At 44.3% G+C, this 18894-nt stretch overlaps 1 protein-coding gene across 1 annotated transcript in view; it reads left to right on the plus strand.

Annotated features, from left to right (window-relative positions):
- The window catches only part of USP7 (ubiquitin specific peptidase 7), a 58672-nt gene that overhangs the window by 7048 nt on the left and 32730 nt on the right, over positions 1–18894 (plus strand). The window contains exons 2-7 of the mRNA XM_044302580.1: positions 10578–10682; positions 12710–12908; positions 14511–14649; positions 16070–16158; positions 17109–17217; positions 17886–18016. Coding sequence (XP_044158515.1) covers positions 10578–10682; positions 12710–12908; positions 14511–14649; positions 16070–16158; positions 17109–17217; positions 17886–18016 — 772 coding nt within the window. The remainder of the gene's footprint in view (positions 1–10577; positions 10683–12709; positions 12909–14510; positions 14650–16069; positions 16159–17108; positions 17218–17885; positions 18017–18894) is intronic.

The following is an 18894-nucleotide window of genomic DNA, read 5'->3' on the forward strand; positions in this document are numbered from 1 at the left end:
TCCAGGTGACCGTGTCCCTTTTAGGTGCACAGAGGGTGGGCCCAAGCAAACTTGCTCCTCCTGTTTCCTGTTCCAGCCCCCCCCCTTTCCTGTCAATTGACAGGGCCAGGCAAGATGACTATGCAGGAACCCGACCCTGTCACTCAAGAAAAGGGGAGGGGCTGGAAGTGGAAGCAGGAGGAACACTGGTGCACAGAGCTGCTTGATCCCTCCCTTGGTGCGCTTAACTTCTCATATGACTGAGCAGTACCTTTTCTCCAGAATGAAGCAATGAACTGAAATGTATCATTGCATTCAACTGAGCTTGCTTTACAAGACACTGTGCTGGTTTACCAGTGAGATTCCTTGTGATAGATTACCTCTAATTCTCTGGAGTGGTGGGGGTCACAGAAGGCTTTAAATAAGAGCAGAGTACCCCTTCAATAGGCTGAGAGTCACTGATTTATCGCCACCCTGTAGGATATGCCTGATGCGCATGCGCACTTCGCTCAACGAAGCCGCTGCCAGGAGTCTGCGGCGCATCAGGCTGAGCCTAGTGCGCAGGCGCGGTATCTGGCAGAGGGACGGATAGGATTGCGGAGGCGGCGCTGGGCACCGGATGGCGAGGGGTGCGGCCGGGCACCCTGTATTAACGGACTCCCCTTGGGCACCTTAAGTGAGTTTTTTGGGCAAATAGAGCCACAGTGAAGTATAATAAGGCCAGCTTAGGATTCTTATTATTACTTCGGACATGAGCATATGTTTAGGTTATAGGGGTAAAATCCCTTTAAAGGAGTATTCTGGTTATAGAACATTATCCACTATTAGATCATTGAGGGTTCTACCGCTGAGACCCCCAGTGATCATGAGACCGGGGGCCACATAGAGCCCCCCTGAAATAGACTGAGTGGCTGGCCGGAATTGCACGCAGCCGCTCCATTTGTTTAAATGGGAGTTCTGGAGATAGCAGCGTACGACGCACAGCTAAAAATGCAGCACAGCTGCAACGTGTCGCAGCACCCTAAGGCAATGTTCACAGTAGCTAAGGGAATCTGATGTCTGATCCAACAGAGGATCAGGCTACAGGATCTCGCCATACCCGCCATTGCTGGACATGACTGTGTACCGCTGGATGCCCATTGACTAAATGCCTTGTTTCAGCCGGGCAAATACCACTGCATGCTGTAATTAGCTACCGGAATGGCGAACGCAACTGTAAACATGGCCCAACACAGACTAGTTATTGTAAACAAGTGTTTCTACAAGTTCTCATCCCTGATAATTGGTCTTATCGGTCCATGTAAAACGACCTTAAGAGGAGGAAATGGTATAAAATAACCTAAACTCAACTGCTCAACCTACCCGGCAGCTCTAGTCCTTTTGTGATGACATTGCATTCACCATTGTGACTGTTGCAGCCATCATTGGCCTCAGCAGTCATTTGTGCATGTACAGAGCTTGACTGAGGCCAGTGATTGGCTGCAGCTTGAATGAAGTTTGTGCCGAAGTTGCTGCAGGACTGTCAGGGACCAGAGCGGCAGTGCTGGCACAGGGGATTGAATGGGTGAGTTTGGGGTGGTTTATTCCACTGCCTCTATTTAGCCAGATACTAGAAAATAATCCCTTTACCCAGCAATGCAGCCCAGAGTTGTCCAAGTGTTTAATACAGATGACCTATCCTCATGATCATAAGGGTGCATTCACACAACTGTATTTTTGGTCCGTAACTGATCCTCATATTTTGCGGATAGGATACGGACTGATTTATTTCAATGGGGCTGCAAAAAATATGGGCATCAGCATGTCCGTTCCGTCGCCTCGCAGAAAAGAGAGAACATTTCCTATTCTTGGCCTTTTTGCGGACAAGGATAGGCATGGTTACAATGGATCCGCCCAAAAACTGATGCAACATGGATGTCACACGGACATCATCCGTATTTTTTGTTGATCTGTGTTTTTTTACAAAATACATAGTCGTGTGAATGCACCCTAAGACCAGAAATGTCGTGTTCATCGGTAACATGGCCTAGGGGCAGCTCTGTCCCATTGAATTGAATGGGGCAGAGCTGCAACTCCAACGGACGGTACTGTGCTTGGTAAGCTGTGAGGAGGTTGTGATGCTCATTGGAGTGCCACAGCCTCTTCAATCGGCTCATCAGCAGGTTTGCCAGGCCTCGGACACCCACCGATCACATACTGATGACCTATCCTGAGGGTGACCATCCATATTAAGAACTCAGACAACCCCTTTGACAGCTTTCCAGATGTAAATTGACTTGCAAAGGGTGAAATCTGGCAAATCAGAATTGATAGATGACAAAATCTGATCCACATAAGATATGCTCCTCTGCCTGTGGCCTTTAAAGGGGTTATCCATCCCCTATAATGAAATCTCCCTCTCAATGACCCAGGCACCTCGTATAGATTATACTTACTCCGCTCCCCGGCACCTGCTTCCCCCTTAATCCCCACACGGACGCCGCTGCATCTTCCCATTGCTTGGATCAAAACATCTGGAGATTGGGGTGGGGGGCAGCCAATAGCAGGCCGCAAAGGGGACAAGCCTTCCTAGCATTGCGGGTTACGCTAGGGAGGCTCATCCCCGTCGCAGCTCTGAACCTCCAGCCGTGATATCCTCTTCTGGCTGCAGCAATGATGTCCCCCTATACCTGAGAGATTAGATTGGTTGCAGCAATCGCTGACCTTGGCAGTATACAGCACATGGTGTGGCAGCAATGGTCGCATGAGGCATAGTCTTTAGAATCAGCCTGCAATAAAGACCTGTTAAGTACTTATTTGGCAGATCCTTGTGCCGTTCTGGCTCTGTCGGCTAGGATCTGTTTACCTGACTGCGGTGGTAACATCACCTCAAAACACGTGACTGCTGCAGCCAAGCACCGGCCTCAGTGGTGAGTGGAACAGGCCAGTGATTGGCTGCAGCGGTCACATGTTGCAGACATTACCTCATCGCTGAAACTTGGTAAATAGAGTACGCCTGGGAGAAAACCTGCAGCAGCGCCGTGTCTGTTAGGTAACTACTTACCAGTTCTTTATGGCAGGCTGATCCCAAGGATGGTTCAGTTCCCTATGAAACTGGACAACCCCTTTAAAGGGGCTATTATATGTCCCCCTTTTTTCTTTCTTTATAATTAACCCAAATCAACATTTTCATGTATTATTTTGCTATGGTCATGGAGATGTGTGTATATTCTGTATGGCCACCAGGTCTGTGGATTCAGTAAGCCAAAACATTTATCACACTCTGACTCCTTTAATAACGGACAATAATTAATAATTGTAAGAAATCTATGAATTTGTCCTCGGTAAAAAAAAAAAAAGTGAAATGTTTCTACTCGTTGCATTTTCTTACTCAGTAGTATTGTATTGATGGGTCAACCCCTTTTTAGGTTGCCAGGTGATGGACCTGGATCTTCCTCTGCTTAGAGGAAGTATCATTCTAGCTGTGCTAAACAGAGGACCCATGTTGTCTGAGCCCCTCAGAACTAGGCCCAAGTTTCAGAGAACAATAATCTCTGAAGCTGTACTCAAACATGCCAGGTCCAGAGTCTGCAAGGCCGTGCATTAGAGCAAGGTATTATGCATGTTTATGGCAGAGATTTTGCTGGTGTAAGAAGGAATATTGCTAGCGCGCACCCTTCTACACTTAGAGTTGGTTTGGCCAACCGTAACTTTAAATCTGTACCCCTCAGTTGGGAATTACTGAACTTATACCAAAAACCTCAACTGCATGTGTAAGATTCTGCAGGCATTTTAGAAAGGCAAGAGATGATAACTGATTATAATATCACAAGAACAAACTGCTTATCACTGCTTATAGTATAAGCGCAGGGGAAACACAGGAGAGGGGAGAACTGATTATCTATCACCTAGAACACCCTGCTTATCACTGCTTATAGTATAAGCGCAGGGGAAACACAGGAGAGGTGAGAACGATTATCACCACTAGAACACCCTATGTATCACTGATTTTGATAAATAAGGACCTTAGACTGATAGAACATAAAATATAATTAGAATTTCTAGACTTAAGTTAATACATTAATTACACACTTTTTTAAAGCTAGCGTCGGCCGTGATGGCTACCTCATATCCTGTACCAGTGACATTAGCAGTTTAGATGATGGTTAGTTCACAATCGTTGAGAACAGCTTTTTCTTTGTGAAAGGTTTTCCCTCCTTGCTCTGACGGGTCTTTCACATGTTATTGGCCAGATCCCTCCATGGATTGGTGGTCTTCTGAGTGCATCCTTATTGCTGTAAGGCCTCTTTCACACAAGCGAGTTTTCTGTCCGGGTGCAATGCGTGAAGCAAACGACTGAATCTGGACCCAATAATTTCAGTGTGTCTGTGCACATCATGTCTGCGTTCAGGAAAAATCACGGCATGTTCTGTATTGTGTTCTTCACGCACCTCTGGTTCCATAGAAGTGAATGGGGCTTCAGTGAAAAACAGATTGCCTCTGGATGCTGAGCGTTTTTCTCTGATGGTTGCTAGAAGATATAGTTTGTTCTTCAGCTTTATTTCGTGCACATGAAAAAGCATCAAAAGTTGATTGCACCAGCGCGGAAAAACAAACGCTGAACATAGTCACAGACAAAACTGGCTGAACTTTTGTGCAAAACAATCATTTTTTTTTTTCCTGAGAGAATCCTGTAAAACGGGCCTAAGTGAACCCTGTGTGCAGGTGATTCTCTCCATTGAGGAGACACCTCCAGCAGATTACTGTAAGGGCTCATGCACATGAGCGTATGGCTTTTTCAGTGTTTTGCGGTCTGTTTTTATGGTTCCGTTTTTTTGTTTCCGTTCATTATACAGTAATTACATAGAAAAAAATTGGGCTGGGCATAACATTTTCAATAGATGGCTCTGCAAAAACAGAACGGATACAGAAGACATGCGGATGCATTTCCGTATGTGTGCTTTTTTTTTTTTTTTTTTTTGCGGACCCATTGACTTGAATGGAGCCGAGCACTGTGATTTGCGGCCAATAGGACATGTTCTATCTTTTCACAGTACGGAAATACTGAAACGGAATGCACACTGAGACACCTCCAGGTTTTTTTTTTGTCTTTTTTGCTGAACCATTGAAATGAATGGTTCAGTATATGTACCGCATACTGAACTTAAAAAAACGTATCCACATTCTCATACCTGTTAATACTTACCCCTTCTGCACAGATATTGTCTCCACGGTAACAGACTGCAAACAAACCCTGTGTAGTCAGATTCTGCAGTCATACTCCCCTCTCTTTCTTGTTAGCCTACCAAATGTATATTGGGACCTATACACATAAGCAAAGTTCACATACATGTTGTCAGAGTATAGAATGGACAGCACAAGGAATCAACGCTGACATCATGGTCAGTGGGCCAATTGACGTGCAGTTTTTTTCGTACGGACCATCGTTTGTGAAGAGAAAATCGCAGCATGCACAACTTTCGATTCTTGTGCTAGGCTCACCTATTGGAGTGTGGCGCCTCTACATAAGGGCTAATGCACATGACCGTATGTATTTTGTGGTCCACAAAATGCGGATCCGCAAAAAAAAAGGTGATGTCCATGCTAGATCCGCATTTTTATTTTTGCGCATCCATTGTAACAATGCCTGTCCTTGTCGGCAAAACGGACAAGAATAGGACATGTTCTGTATTTTTATATTTTTATTTTTTTGTGGAACGGACATATGGACACAGAATGCACACAGCCATTTCCATGTTTTTTTTTTTTTTTTTTTCCCCCTCAAGCCCCATTTGAAATTAACGGTTCCGCATACTGACCTGTGTAATAAATTAAAAAATAATAATATATAGTGTTTGTGTGCATGAGCCCAAACTCCGGGGGATCCACTGCTGCTAAAGGGGTATTAAGACTGATGTCTAAAACGTCGGTCTTAATAAATGACCACCATAATGTCTGTGGAAATCTCTTTAATCTCTGACTGATGCCGTCACAATAGAGTTCCATTCTAAAAAACACGTTAACTTAGTTTTTTACCGGACTCTGCAGGATACAAAATCGGGGTGTGCTACGCTTTTGTTTCCCCTTCCAACATATGTGTTAAACAGATGACTAATGTTGTGAACCCTCCCAAATTCTTCAGAACTTTCCAGGTGTTATCCTGAACACCGCTGTCTGAATGAGCCCTTAGGCAGAAGCCGGTACAGACCTAATGCTTTACACAGCTGAATTTGCTATCCTTTTTTGTCCTGTCAGTCCAGGCAATCTTGGGCTGTATTCACATGGGCGGCCTGCGGTCCTTGTGATGCCGACATTTCCCAGACTGATGGGGGCTTGGGAGCCAAACTTAAACTATGATGCATGGAGTTTCAGCCCAGTACCGACAGCATCAATGGAGTACACGACAATAGACCAAAGGTTGGTCCGGAACTTGCAGCCTTATGGAGTTTGGGAACACTACATTGTCCTGTTTGTTCCTCCGTTATTCCTCCTGAACAAGAGGAATTGTATTACCCAGTTGGCAAAGGATGTTTTCATGCAGAAATGTTGTCCTATGAATACTTGCAATTTCCCTTGACCTTGGCTCCTGCTTCTTCTATACCTTTGGTCTGACTGGAGACCGGTGGGTGAGGTCCTGAGAAGCACTTCAATCTACCTATTGATGGCACTGCTGCTCCATCTTTCTGTTTTGGCTGACATCCGTCTAACGTGAGGATACAGTGACCACCACCCCCCACCTATTATGGCGACAGGTTCTCAATGATTATCTTCCTTCTGTCCCTTTCTTCATAATAATTAAAGACCTTTGATGCTTTTAGATGCCACTAAGGAGTCATGAGGATGGAGCCGCTCTCCCAAGGAGTCATTCTGGCCGCTCCCCATCTTGCTTCATTGACGCCCTGAAGTGTGGCGTACTGGGTGGCGCGTTATTTTTGAACTTCTTTGGTTTGAACCATATAAATATATGAATTGTAATGGATGCTAAAGAGATGTATGCTTTTCTTATGGAGACAAATGTATAGAATAAAAGGCTTGTTCGCCTCATGTTTTCCTTCTACGTTTAATGTGTATGCCGTGACGCTCCCGATGCATGGGCCTCCCTCTGGCCTACATATGTCAGTATGCTACAGGAACGGATGTGACATTGCGTAGTAGTTGCGTTTTTCTGGATGACACCGGAAAGACTGTTCCGGCATTTCATTACATTTGTAAGACGGATCAGGATCCTGATCAGTCTTACAAATGCCATCTGTTGGCATATACGTTTTGACGGATCTAGCAGGCAGTTCCAGCGAAGGAAACACCTGCTGGATTCCTCTGCTGCAAGTGTGAAAGTAGCCTTAGGAAAGTGGCAATGGGAAGAATTGATGGTGGATGGATGTGAAATTACAATAAAGTAGCCTGAAGGGCCAACCATAAACGGGTCCTTTTGGGAAAAAATGTGTTCATGGTTTTTAACTTCATGGGATTTGTAGAGCTGTGGATAGATTGCCCCCTAATCATTGTCTTTAGGCTATGGGCTAGATTTACGAAGACCCCTGTGCTGCAATAGAAGTACCAAAAGGTTGCAGATTGTTGTACAAGCCCCATTTTACATAACAGTCATTTTTTTCCCCATTAACGCCATGCTTGTTACTTTTGTTCAGGGCCTAACACATCCAAGATTGCTGGCCTGTATAGCAGACCTGCCGAGATGCACCACTTAATAATCTGGCACACCTCATGCCACCGCCAAGCATATATGGACCGCTCCCCCAGTGTGTTCTGACCCTGCACGCTTATTGTGGTGTCATAGTGCGGTATGCCTGTTGACTGTGTGCGGTTTTCTTTTGAGATGCCTTAAGTTATCCCATTAACAATCTCCAGCCTCTTTCACACATCCGTGTCTGTGATGACCTCCGTGACTAGGTCAGTGGTACTTCCGTGAAAGGTGTGCGTGAAGGATCTTTGCTTGGTCTGTGTGGCTGTTTTGTCATCCGTATTCCACGGACACTTCTAGGCCAGAGCTCCTCCTACCAATGGTCCATTAAAACCACTGACCAAACACAGATGGCTTCAGTGTTTTGTCCGTAGCTTTCACTGATCCATAGATTATAATGTGGGTGACGGGACAAAATAGAACAGGCTTCTGTGGAATCATAGCGGACCCACGGTCCGTGGTAATCCGCTGATGTGTGAATACACAAATTTAAGTCATTGAATGTTAGCGGTCTGTGGAGACCACGGTCAGCTCGCTGATGTGTGGGAGGCCTTAGTTACATGATCCATCATTTAGGGGCTTTGTCTGTGTGATGCCATCCCAGCCATGTGTAGGGAACTTGTGATTCATGTGATGCCCTCTCATTTCTCCCGGGTGCTTTTGATGTTCTCTGGTGTCCTATTGTAAACTCACACCGTCTTCAAAATCTGTCAGAGTGCGGATTTGGCTTTGTCTGTGCAGGTGATGTATGACTGCGTTTTATGCAGGAAGGTTAATGTACCTGCATAACCAGATCCTGGAACCTGCTGCTTTACAGATCAGATGTTCATGTGCTAAGATGACGCCATCAGAATTTTCCACCCACAGCGTTTTAGTATTCATGCATTTTTGCAACCGTTTTTATTGCTCCATTGCGTCTTAATAAAAAAAAAATAATTAAAAAGTTGCCACTTTGTGAATAGGCCCTATACAGCTGCCTTTATGGTAATAGACTGCAAGAAAGGCCTGTGTGTGTGTGTGTGTGTCTCTAACCTACCCTCGTGTTACTCCCTTTTTTGTGCCCCACTTTAAAGGGAACCTGTCACGTTGAACATGGTGTCTGAGCTACAAGCAGCATGTTATAGAGCAGGAGGAATGGAGCAGTTTTATGGGAAAAGATTCTGTTTTAATTTGTATTTCTTTAATTTTATATCTCTGCTCTTTCTGGTTTTTTGAAGTCCAGGAGGCGGTGCTATCAGTGATTGACAGCTACTTCTGTATACACAGTCATAGAGCGAAGGCTGTAAATCACTGATGGGACCGGCTTCTTGACTTCAAAGACCAGAGCTATAAATGAAGGAGATTCAATAACACACTGCCGGGCGGTAACTTCCGCCCAGCAGTGTGTTCGGTGACGTCACCGGCTCTGAGGGGCGGGCTTTAGCTCTGCCCTAGCAGTTTTACTGGCTAGGGCAGAGCCAAATCCCGCCCATCAGTGCCGGTGACGTCACCGGGGTTCCTGTCAGCCCCATAGAGAGCCCCGGTACGTCACCGGAACTCAGAAAAATGCCTTTGCCCTGTGCAATTTAGCGCAGGGCAAAGGAGAGCATCGGAGAATGAACTGCTCCGGTGCTCATGTCAGGGGGGCTGCCAGGGTGAAAATGGAGGGATGTCCAGGTTCAGCTCTGAACCTGGACAACCCCTTTAAATAACCTCTGCCCACAGATATTCTGCCCAGGAGTTAGTGCTGATTGGCAAGGTGATTGATTTTGTGCCATTTTAAGGATGTGATCAACTGATAAATGCGTGTGTACATGGGGAAATGATTGGGAGCGAGCCTGGTTTATTCCTGATCATTGGCCCTTTTATCAGATAAAGCAGAGTTCTGATTTTATTCATCTGTAAGATGACTGTACTGCGCGAGTCCTGCGGCCCCAGCCGACATTGACACATAGGTCTGCATAAGAGCTGTATACACAGAAAGTTGGGATGACTCTTTAAATAGAAATGAAAGCCTTCATCGACCCAACTCCAGACAGGGCAGGAGGCTTGGCTTCAGTAAGAAGGAAAATGGCACAGAAGTTGATAGATAGATCTGTAAGTGGCATATAGTGAAGGGGTTATCCGATACCAACAAATTCTCCCCCATATGCTGGGCCCCTCACACTGATTCTACTTACCTGGCTCCCCACTCCCTGTGCCGCTCCTGGTCGCAGCTGCTTCTCCCCGTGCGTGGATAAAAACATCCGGTCGGGGAGGGGAGCAGCCAATTGCAGGTGGTGACAGGGACGAGCCTCCCTAGCGTCACCTGCCATTGACAGATCAGTATGGGCAATGAGTAACAACCCCAATGCCAACAAGAATGCCACCAGTTGTCTACAGATAAAGTTGACCTAAGCAGTCATTTTGGTAACACTGTAGGCAGGTCAAGATGCATTGTGGAAACCATTCATACTTCCTCCTATTGTTAGTTTTATAAAGCAGAAGGTACATGCCGGATTGATTGGCCATGTAAATTACTGTAAGCCATGGGTTGGCACATTGGTTTTGATCAGTGACCATGGGAAAGTTTGGCTACCTGGCACTTGTCCAGCCCTACCCTCAGTATTATGTTCTGTTGCCCTTACCTTAACAGATTGCGGAGTCTCTAAATCGGTGAGAGTAATGTGTTGTGTTTTATTTATTATTTTCTCTCCCCCCCCCCCCCCCCCCCCCCCCGGTCTTTGGACACGCACGCGCGCACACATCCCTTTAATGGCTTAGTCTGCTGCCCTTTTGTAGCACTTCAGGCATATGGGCGGCTGATCACCACTTCAAAATCTCATATTTCTGACTTTTAGTTCTTTAGCTTGGATTCCAAAAGGTTGTGGTGATCTTCATTTGACTTTTATTTTTTGTAAATGTGCTTTTATCACTTATGGTATTTCTTTTATCTTTTCAGCTGGAGATGCTGATGAACCTCCAAGAATCACTCCTAATCCTGTAATAAATGGAAATGTTGCCATGGCGGATGGCCATAATAACACAGAGGAGGATATGGAAGATGGTAAGATATATGTGCAAGGTGCACTAATGTTGTCTGTTTAGTTCTCTCCTTGTGATATAAACCATGAGAATTATGGTACTTCTTACACCCCCTAAAACTGAACTGTCTCTAAAGTACAAGAGGGCAGAATTAACTAAAGGGGTTGTCCGTTTTTTTGCTATTGATCTATCCTCAGAATAGGTCGTCAATATCCGATCAGTTGAAGCGCTGCCTTCTCTGCCCTCCTTACGTACTTGCCACAGCAGTTGCAGTGATGAACAGGTGTAATTACATGAATGGGATGCCATACTTGTAATAACACTGCAAGCAGGTAAACAAGCGCTGCCTTCTCCAACAGCTGATCCGCGGGGATGCTGGGAGTCGGACCCTTGCCGATCTGATATTGATGGCCTATACTGACAACTTTAGCACTTTAAGGGTCCATTCACATGTCCGCAATTCTGTTCCACATTTTGCGGAACGAATTGTGGACCCATTCATTTTTATGGGGCTGCATGATGTGCGGACCCGCACTTCTGGGTCCGAATTTCCTTTCCCGAAAAAAATAGAACATGCCCTATTCTTGTCTGCATTTTAGTGCCGGCCCCAAAATGCGGAACGCACATTGCCGGTGTCCGTGGATCCGCAAAACACACACGGACGTGTGAATGGACCCTAACACTGCGCCGATGAACAGACCTTTATTGGCTTGGAAGTGTTCCTTCCTCGGCAGTGGAGGTGAATAGCTTCATTTACATGCAGCGATCACCTCTACTGTACAAGGACGAGCGATGGGTACTGCTATTTGTCCGCATACAGATTCATAGTTTCTGGGCAGTCGATCACTGTTTACACCGCGCAATCTGCTGCCCAAAAACTATGAGTGTCCACTCTCCACACCAAAGGTCATCTCACCCGATGAACAATCGTTCTGCTAGTTCATCAGGTGGTCTGCGGCACCTATACATGCTCCAGCTATCCGGATTCCCATTAGGTGGCCTGAAAATTGGTCTGTTTTTCAATTCTCCATTAAGCTAGACAGTCTAGAAATGTGCTAGATATATCAAAGTTGCTCAGGTTGGATGATAAATTTTGTGCATTGTTAGGCGCTTTTGTCAACTTTACACCACCTATTGGTTCATTTACTTTCTGGTATATTTGGGGCACGGCGTTGCATTATAAGCCATGCCCCTTGTCGAGTGAGATGCAAAAAGTTGCCTAAAACACATAAATGTGGTGCCAAGCATTTACGCCAGTATTTGTTGGCAGATGAAGCCATAATTCTGGTGGGTTGAGCTTGTTAAATCTCCACCAGTGTGTCTTGTCCTCTTTCCTAGTCTTCTGGTCGTGTGACATTTCGCATTATGTTGCAGTGTGTGCTGGAACCATGCTGATCTGTCACACTATGTAATGATCAAATGCCAGATTAAAGGACCTTCTCTGTAGTTCACTTTCTACTGATGGGGCCGGTAGCATTCGCCGTTAAAGGGGTAATTTAGTTCTACAAAGTTTTATTCTCAATCCACAGGGTAAGCGATAATAATTATTAGATCGACGGTAGTGGGACTGGGACCCCATCAGTCACAGGGTCCCCTACCTCGCATGGCCACCAAAATGGTTGGGGTGGCTGGTCAAGCATGCGCTGTGCCGCTTCTTTCTGTACGTGGCTCCCTGAGATAGATTAGCTCAGTGCTCGGCAGTCCCATGGAGAATGAATAGAGGGGCACTCTGCACGCATGAGCAGCTGCTCCATTCATTTCAGAGGGTCCCTTTTCTTGTGATCGGTGGGGCCCCCACCAATCTTAGGTTATCTCTATTCTGTGGTTATGAGAGAGCTTGATCTAAAAGGAATACTTCTTCAGATCCATCCTTGTAAAATGTGGATGTGAAATATTTTCTGCATAGGAGACTTGGTGAAGCTTGCACCCCTCTGCCTCCCAGGGTCTTGGGTAATGTTTAGTAATCTGTGTGATGCTGCTGTTAAACTGCTTGGTGTTTTGTAAGTGTTCTACTATGAAGAAACAATTGTGGTCATTTTCTGCTTTCAGATACCAGTTGGCGGTCAGAAGCAACGTTTCAGTTCACTGTAGACCGCTTTAGTCGGCTTAGTGAATCTGTGCTGAGCCCTCCTTGCTTTGTGCGAAACCTGCCCTGGAAAATTATGGTGATGCCACGATTTTACCCAGATCGACCACATCAGAAAAGCGTGGGATTTTTCCTTCAGTGCAACGCAGAATCTGATTCCACGTACGACCATTTTATTACTCTTGTCATGTGTGTAACGTTGCTGCAGTTTCTGGCTTAATGTGGTGCAGCATTTCAGACCATATCTTTCAAGTGGTGAAACGTTGCAAAAAATGCCCCGCCTATAGAAGTCCCTAAACAAATATATTTCATAATGAACTATACTAGTCATTTGGGTTTCTGCTGTAAACCATTTTAATTTATTAGTTTACTCTCTGGGATCTCGAAGAAAAGTCCCCCAATATCTGCCGTGGGAGGTTAGCCTGTCTGATCATTTATAGTCTTTGAAGACAACTTATAAATGAGCTCTGTGGAGCTAGTGTGAACAGAACCTAAAGCTGGCCATAAACCTGAGCCTTCGGTTACATTAACTATGTAAGGACCAGCCACTTTAAATGTAAGGGGAGTGATCCTTAAATTCGCCCCTGCGAGCAGGTAGACTCTAGGAGAGAATACACAAGTGGTTTTCACTGCTTCTCTGTTCACATGAGTCCTATTGGGTGCCATTGGTCATGTTATAGGTGGGATGCTGGTAGCTGAAGCCTGCTGCTGGGTCTAACTAGACAATAAAGGTTTAAGAGGGCTATACAGCCCGTTATAATGGAAAACTATAGTCTAAAGAAACTAATATTTAAAAAAATATATTAAATTACAAATGCACACAATATTCTCCAAAAAGATCACCCCACTAAGTACCCTAAAATACACATGGGGGTTATTTATTAGAGACATTTGTGTAATATTCTTCATTAGGGAAAGAAGTTTATTTGTTCTAATAACGAGTTGTAATGAGAAGAGTCTTCTTAGCCAAGCTCTAAGGGCTCATGCACACAAATTTATTTTGTTTTGGTGTCCGTTCCGTTTTTTTTTTTTTTTTTTTTGTGTGTGTGCAGCCTGTATGCAGAACCATTCACTTCAATGGGGCCGCAAAAAAAAAAGAAATGAATGTGCGCATTCTGTTACGCAAAAAATTAATATAGAACGTGTCCTATTATTGACAAGGATAATACTGTTCTATTAGGGCCAGCTGTTCTGATCTGCAAAATACGGAATGCACATGGATGTCGTCCACATTTTTAGAGGATCCATGTTTTGTGGACCACAAAAAAAATGCATATGGTCGTGTGCATGAGCCCTAACCATATTACGAAGGAAAATCTGTCTTCAGCATTGTACTGAGCGCTGAAGATGCCTGTGAATAAAATAGAGGCTCCCAGCCACTTCTTGTCACTACTCCAGCCCCTGACTGTGTCCTAACTATCATTGCCCATCAGACTTATTAGACTGAAGAAAGACCCCCCCCACAGTCACGCTCGCAGCTTTTTAAGAAGAATCTTTAAACTGAAAGAACAATTAAATTATAAAGCAAAGTACTATTGGTGTGAATGGACTTCTGCTTGTGTTTGGGAGATTTTCTCTGCCCCTGGGTGTAATCCCTTGTGGCAGAGGATGTAGCGCTTGCTGTAATGCCATGGCCCCTTCACACACTGTTTGAGACTGATGAAGTGAATGGGCATACTACCCAGTTCCCTCTCGTGTGTTTTTTTATTTATTTTATTTTAAGGTAGCGATCTTAAATGTAAAATGTAAAGTTTTCTCTTGCAGGTCATGGTCTTGCCACGCACAGGCAGTGCTTAAGATAATCAATTACAAGGACGATGAGAAATCTTTTAGCCGACGCATTAGTCACTTGTTTTTTCACAAGGAGAATGATTGGGGATTTTCCAATTTCATGGCATGGAGTGTAAGTAGCATCATTTACACAGTTTGTGCCATCTGATTATATGCAGAATGAATTAGATCTGAGGGGGGAAAAATTGTGGTGATGTTACAAACATGCACTGGGATACATGTATGGAATATGATCTAGGTATTCACTATAAACAGACATGACTAGACTATGCTTTATGCATTCACGTGTTACAGACGTCCATAAGCTTACCTGCTGGCCTCCTCCCAGCTTTTAATTAATGGGTGTTGTGCCGATATGGAAGTTTTCAACACCCAGGGTTTCTCATCATAAGGCTCTGCACACGCTGCATCTCAGTCCTACATTTGGAAAAAACTCTAGGTATAGGTGTCATATGTATCCACGGGACTCCATTCACCCGACCATGGCCAAAAGAGTGTCATTGTGGCTGCCATTAGGCTGGTATACATAGTTATACCTCCTTTTATTTATTATATTTTTTCCCCTACCGTATATAAGAGCTGTAGACTGCACTGTGTAGTGAGCCACTGCAAAAAAAATATTCTCTGCATGTACATTATTTTAACATTGTGGCCAATTGTCACCACACCCCTGTATGTCCATACAGCGACAAACTTGGAAATCTTCCATCAGAGGTATAAATGACACGACTTGCATGCATCATTCTTTTGCCATCTGATTAGAATGGTTAAATACGTTTAGGGGTACTTTCACACTAGCATTTTTCTTTTCCGGCACGGAGTTCCGTCCTATGAGCTCTATACCGGAAAAGAACTGATCAGATACATCCCCATGCATTCTGAATGGAGAGTAATCCATTCAGGATGCATCGGGAGGTCTTCAGTTCAGTCATTTTGACCAGGCAAAATATAAAACCCTAGCATGCTGCGATGTTTATCTCCAGCGAAAAAAAAACTGAAGACTTGCCTGAATGCCCGATCTGCCATTTTTCCCCATAGGAATGTATTAGTGCTGCATCTGGCATTCAAAATACTGGAATGCCGGATCGGTCTTTCCGGTCTGCGCATGTGCAGACCGGTAAAGTGTAAAAAGATACAAGACTGATCCGTCTGTCCGCATGACGAGCGGAGAGACGGATCCGTTCTTGCAATGCATTTGTGAGACGGATGCGCATCCAGATAGGCTGATCCGGCGGGCAGTTCAGAAGACGGAACTGCCCGCCGGATCACACTGCCGCAAGTGTGAAAGTAGCCTAAGTGCTCAGAAATAAGGCGTTGCTACTTGTATACTATTATAGTATCATTTCAAATTCCTTTGTGCCATACAACTAAACTTGATAAAATTGTAGCTAAAATGTAGATGTATAAATCAGATTCTGGTTTCCCAGTGCAGATATAAAGGAACACTGATACTTTATTTAAATGGAAAGGCAGATTTGGGTGTATAGACGGGTACACTTCTCTGATCCGGATTTCTGATCTTTCCTTTACAGGAAGTTACAGATCCAGAGAAGGGTTTCGTAGAGGATGATAAAGTGACTTTTGAAGTCTATGTGCAAGCTGATGCTCCTCATGGTGTAGCGTAAGTATTGTTATCTTAGCCGTTGTCTCATGAGTTTCTTCGCTTTTCAGAGGGGTTTTATACAATCTGTCTTGGCTCATTAAATGGTTTCTTTTTGCAGAAACGGTGGTAAAGTGACTAATGATCTATGATACAATTACTGTTAGCAATAACTGTTTTCAGTTACTGTATCTGTAATGTAAGGAAACGTCCTCTAATTGTTCTAGGTTGCGAATGATTCATGTTTTTATATTTACTAACGCGTATGGATAGTAATATGGGGGTAATAGATATGCAGCACGGAAAATCTTACCGATATTAGAATATTGCATGGATAAGGGGCGTTCCCATCTGCTGCTTGCTTGGGATTATCGCCTGTCCGCAGTGTTGTATTTGCCATCTCGTCAGCCCCGTAGACTTAGATTTTATTCAAACTCCTTCAGAAAAGATGCCTGGAACCCCTGTTCTACTGATTGATGGAGGTCCTAGCAGTGAAGCCCCCAGGAATCAGACACTTATTATCCTATGTCCAGGTTGTGAATCTTTTTCATTGGATAACAACCAGTAAAGAGCTTGTCCACAACTTTTTTTTATTTCTCAAAACTGCCTGTGGTCTGTTTAAAATATAATAACACTTATACTTACCTTCCCATGTCCCTCCAGCATCGCCGTTCTGTCCTCTCCATGGGCGGCAGCAGTGGTGACATCCTGTATACTTCTGCAGCCAATCACTGACCTAAACTTGTCGCGTTGCAAGCACCGCACCGTGATTTGGCTGCAGCAGTATATGGGACGTCACAGCTGTAGCCTGGCGAGAGGATGGAGTAGCAGTGCTGGAAAGAAGGGCATTTGAGGAAAGGTGAGTGTAAGGGTATGTTCACATCGTTTTATTAGGCCCCAGGCAGTTTAAAGAGAAAAACTACGTATCTGTGTAAAATATTCTGAATACTGGATCCTTTTCGTTTCTGTAGCTGGGACTCCAAGAAGCACACTGGTTATGTTGGACTGAAGAATCAGGGAGCCACATGTTACATGAACAGCCTGCTCCAAACCTTGTTTTTCACCAACCAGCTCCGGAAGGTGTGTGGTGTCATTATTATCTTCCATATGATGTTTGGTTTCTGCTGTCTTCAGTCTTGTCTCAACCCAAAGGAATTCTGTTACGTATTTGTCCTTTTCAATTTTATGTTGAATTTGAATATCTGTGCCATACAGGGTTTTTAATTTCGTTATCCTAGTATTATGTTTCCCTATCCCTTCCAGAAATTGAACCCTGCCTCAAAATGTTAATTGTTGTGATAGTGAACCCAACATATTTTGGTGCTCGAGTCTTTAAAAGGTCCATACTTTGCGGCCCATTCACACAAACGTAAGGGCCCCATGCCCGTACTGAATGGGTTCGCGATCTGCAAAAGATAGCACATGGAACACTCCAAAGCACTTTTGCTGGCTTTTGGGTTCGTTCCCCACCCACCTCAAAAGATAAAACATCTTGCTGTATTTTGCGGCTTGCGGACCCATTCAGGTCAGTGTGACCGCAATATGGGATTCACACAGCCAGTGCCCATGCATTGCAGACCACTATTTTCGGTCTGCAACACGGTCACAACGACCATACAGTCAGCTAGGGCTAAGGGACAAATGATTCTAAACATTTGCCATAAGACCAATGTGAGCAATGCCTGAGAGTTAGTCTGCGAGGCTGCTTATGTGAAGGTTACATCTATATTATTTTTTTTTCCTTCCAGGCTGTGTACATGATGCCTACAGAAGGTGATGACTCCTCCAAGAGTGTTCCTCTTGCATTACAGAGGGTGTTCTATGAATTACAACACAGTGACAAACCTGTAGGAACTAAAAAGTTAACAAAATCCTTTGGGTAAGCTATCAGTAATGCCGTCAGATATTTTTCTAAACCTATTTAATCTTGGCTGCGCAGTGCAGCATCAGAACGCAGGTGACTGGTATGATTAGGTGTGCCGTGCCCTCACCATACAGAGGGCAGCAAGAAGCTGTGTAACACAAAAACGAAGACCAATGAACACACTTCCTTCAGGCTGGCATTAACATTGTCACACAGTGGCCAGATAATCGACATTCCAGACTAGAAGCAGAAATGCTCTTGTAATTTATGTTAACCTAGAATCATTGGGAAATGAAAAGCTCTGCAACTTCCTAATTTATGTAGTTACAATATGTTTGCTTTCAGCAAATTAATATTTTGTTTAGATCAAAAGGCTGAAAAACATTGGCCCAGATTTACTAATGTCTGCCCTGGAATCTAAAAAGTGGTTCAGTTTGGCTTTTTTTTTTTTGTCTCTAACAAGGGTTATTGCCCAAGATGCTACGTATTGTGCCACAGTTATGGTGTAAATCTGTCTCCACGTAAGCAAACCTAGTAGTTGGCATAGGGTTAAGCATCTATCCCTGCACCACATTTATCATCCAGCCTGAGCCCCTGGTGTTAGCGCCATCTACAGGCTTAGTAAATGTGTCCCTTGAGACTTTGTATCCAGTCTAGTCAAACCTCTCAACAGTGGCCCTTGGCTTGATACATTTACTGATGATTTATTGTACTAAACTGACATGATATGTTCCGCTCAGGGAGGATTTCCTAGACTGGATACACTGGTTCCCACTTCTCAGCTCAGGTCTGTATGGATGTAAACCTATGATTACACTTAGGGCAGAGATCTGGACATTTCCTATTATATTAGTTAAAGCGGACCTCTAGTTTTAGAAAGCTTGTGACATATG

Source organism: Bufo gargarizans, chromosome 8, assembly GCF_014858855.1.
Source record: "Bufo gargarizans isolate SCDJY-AF-19 chromosome 8, ASM1485885v1, whole genome shotgun sequence".
Classification (NCBI taxonomy): domain Eukaryota; kingdom Metazoa; phylum Chordata; class Amphibia; order Anura; family Bufonidae; genus Bufo; species Bufo gargarizans.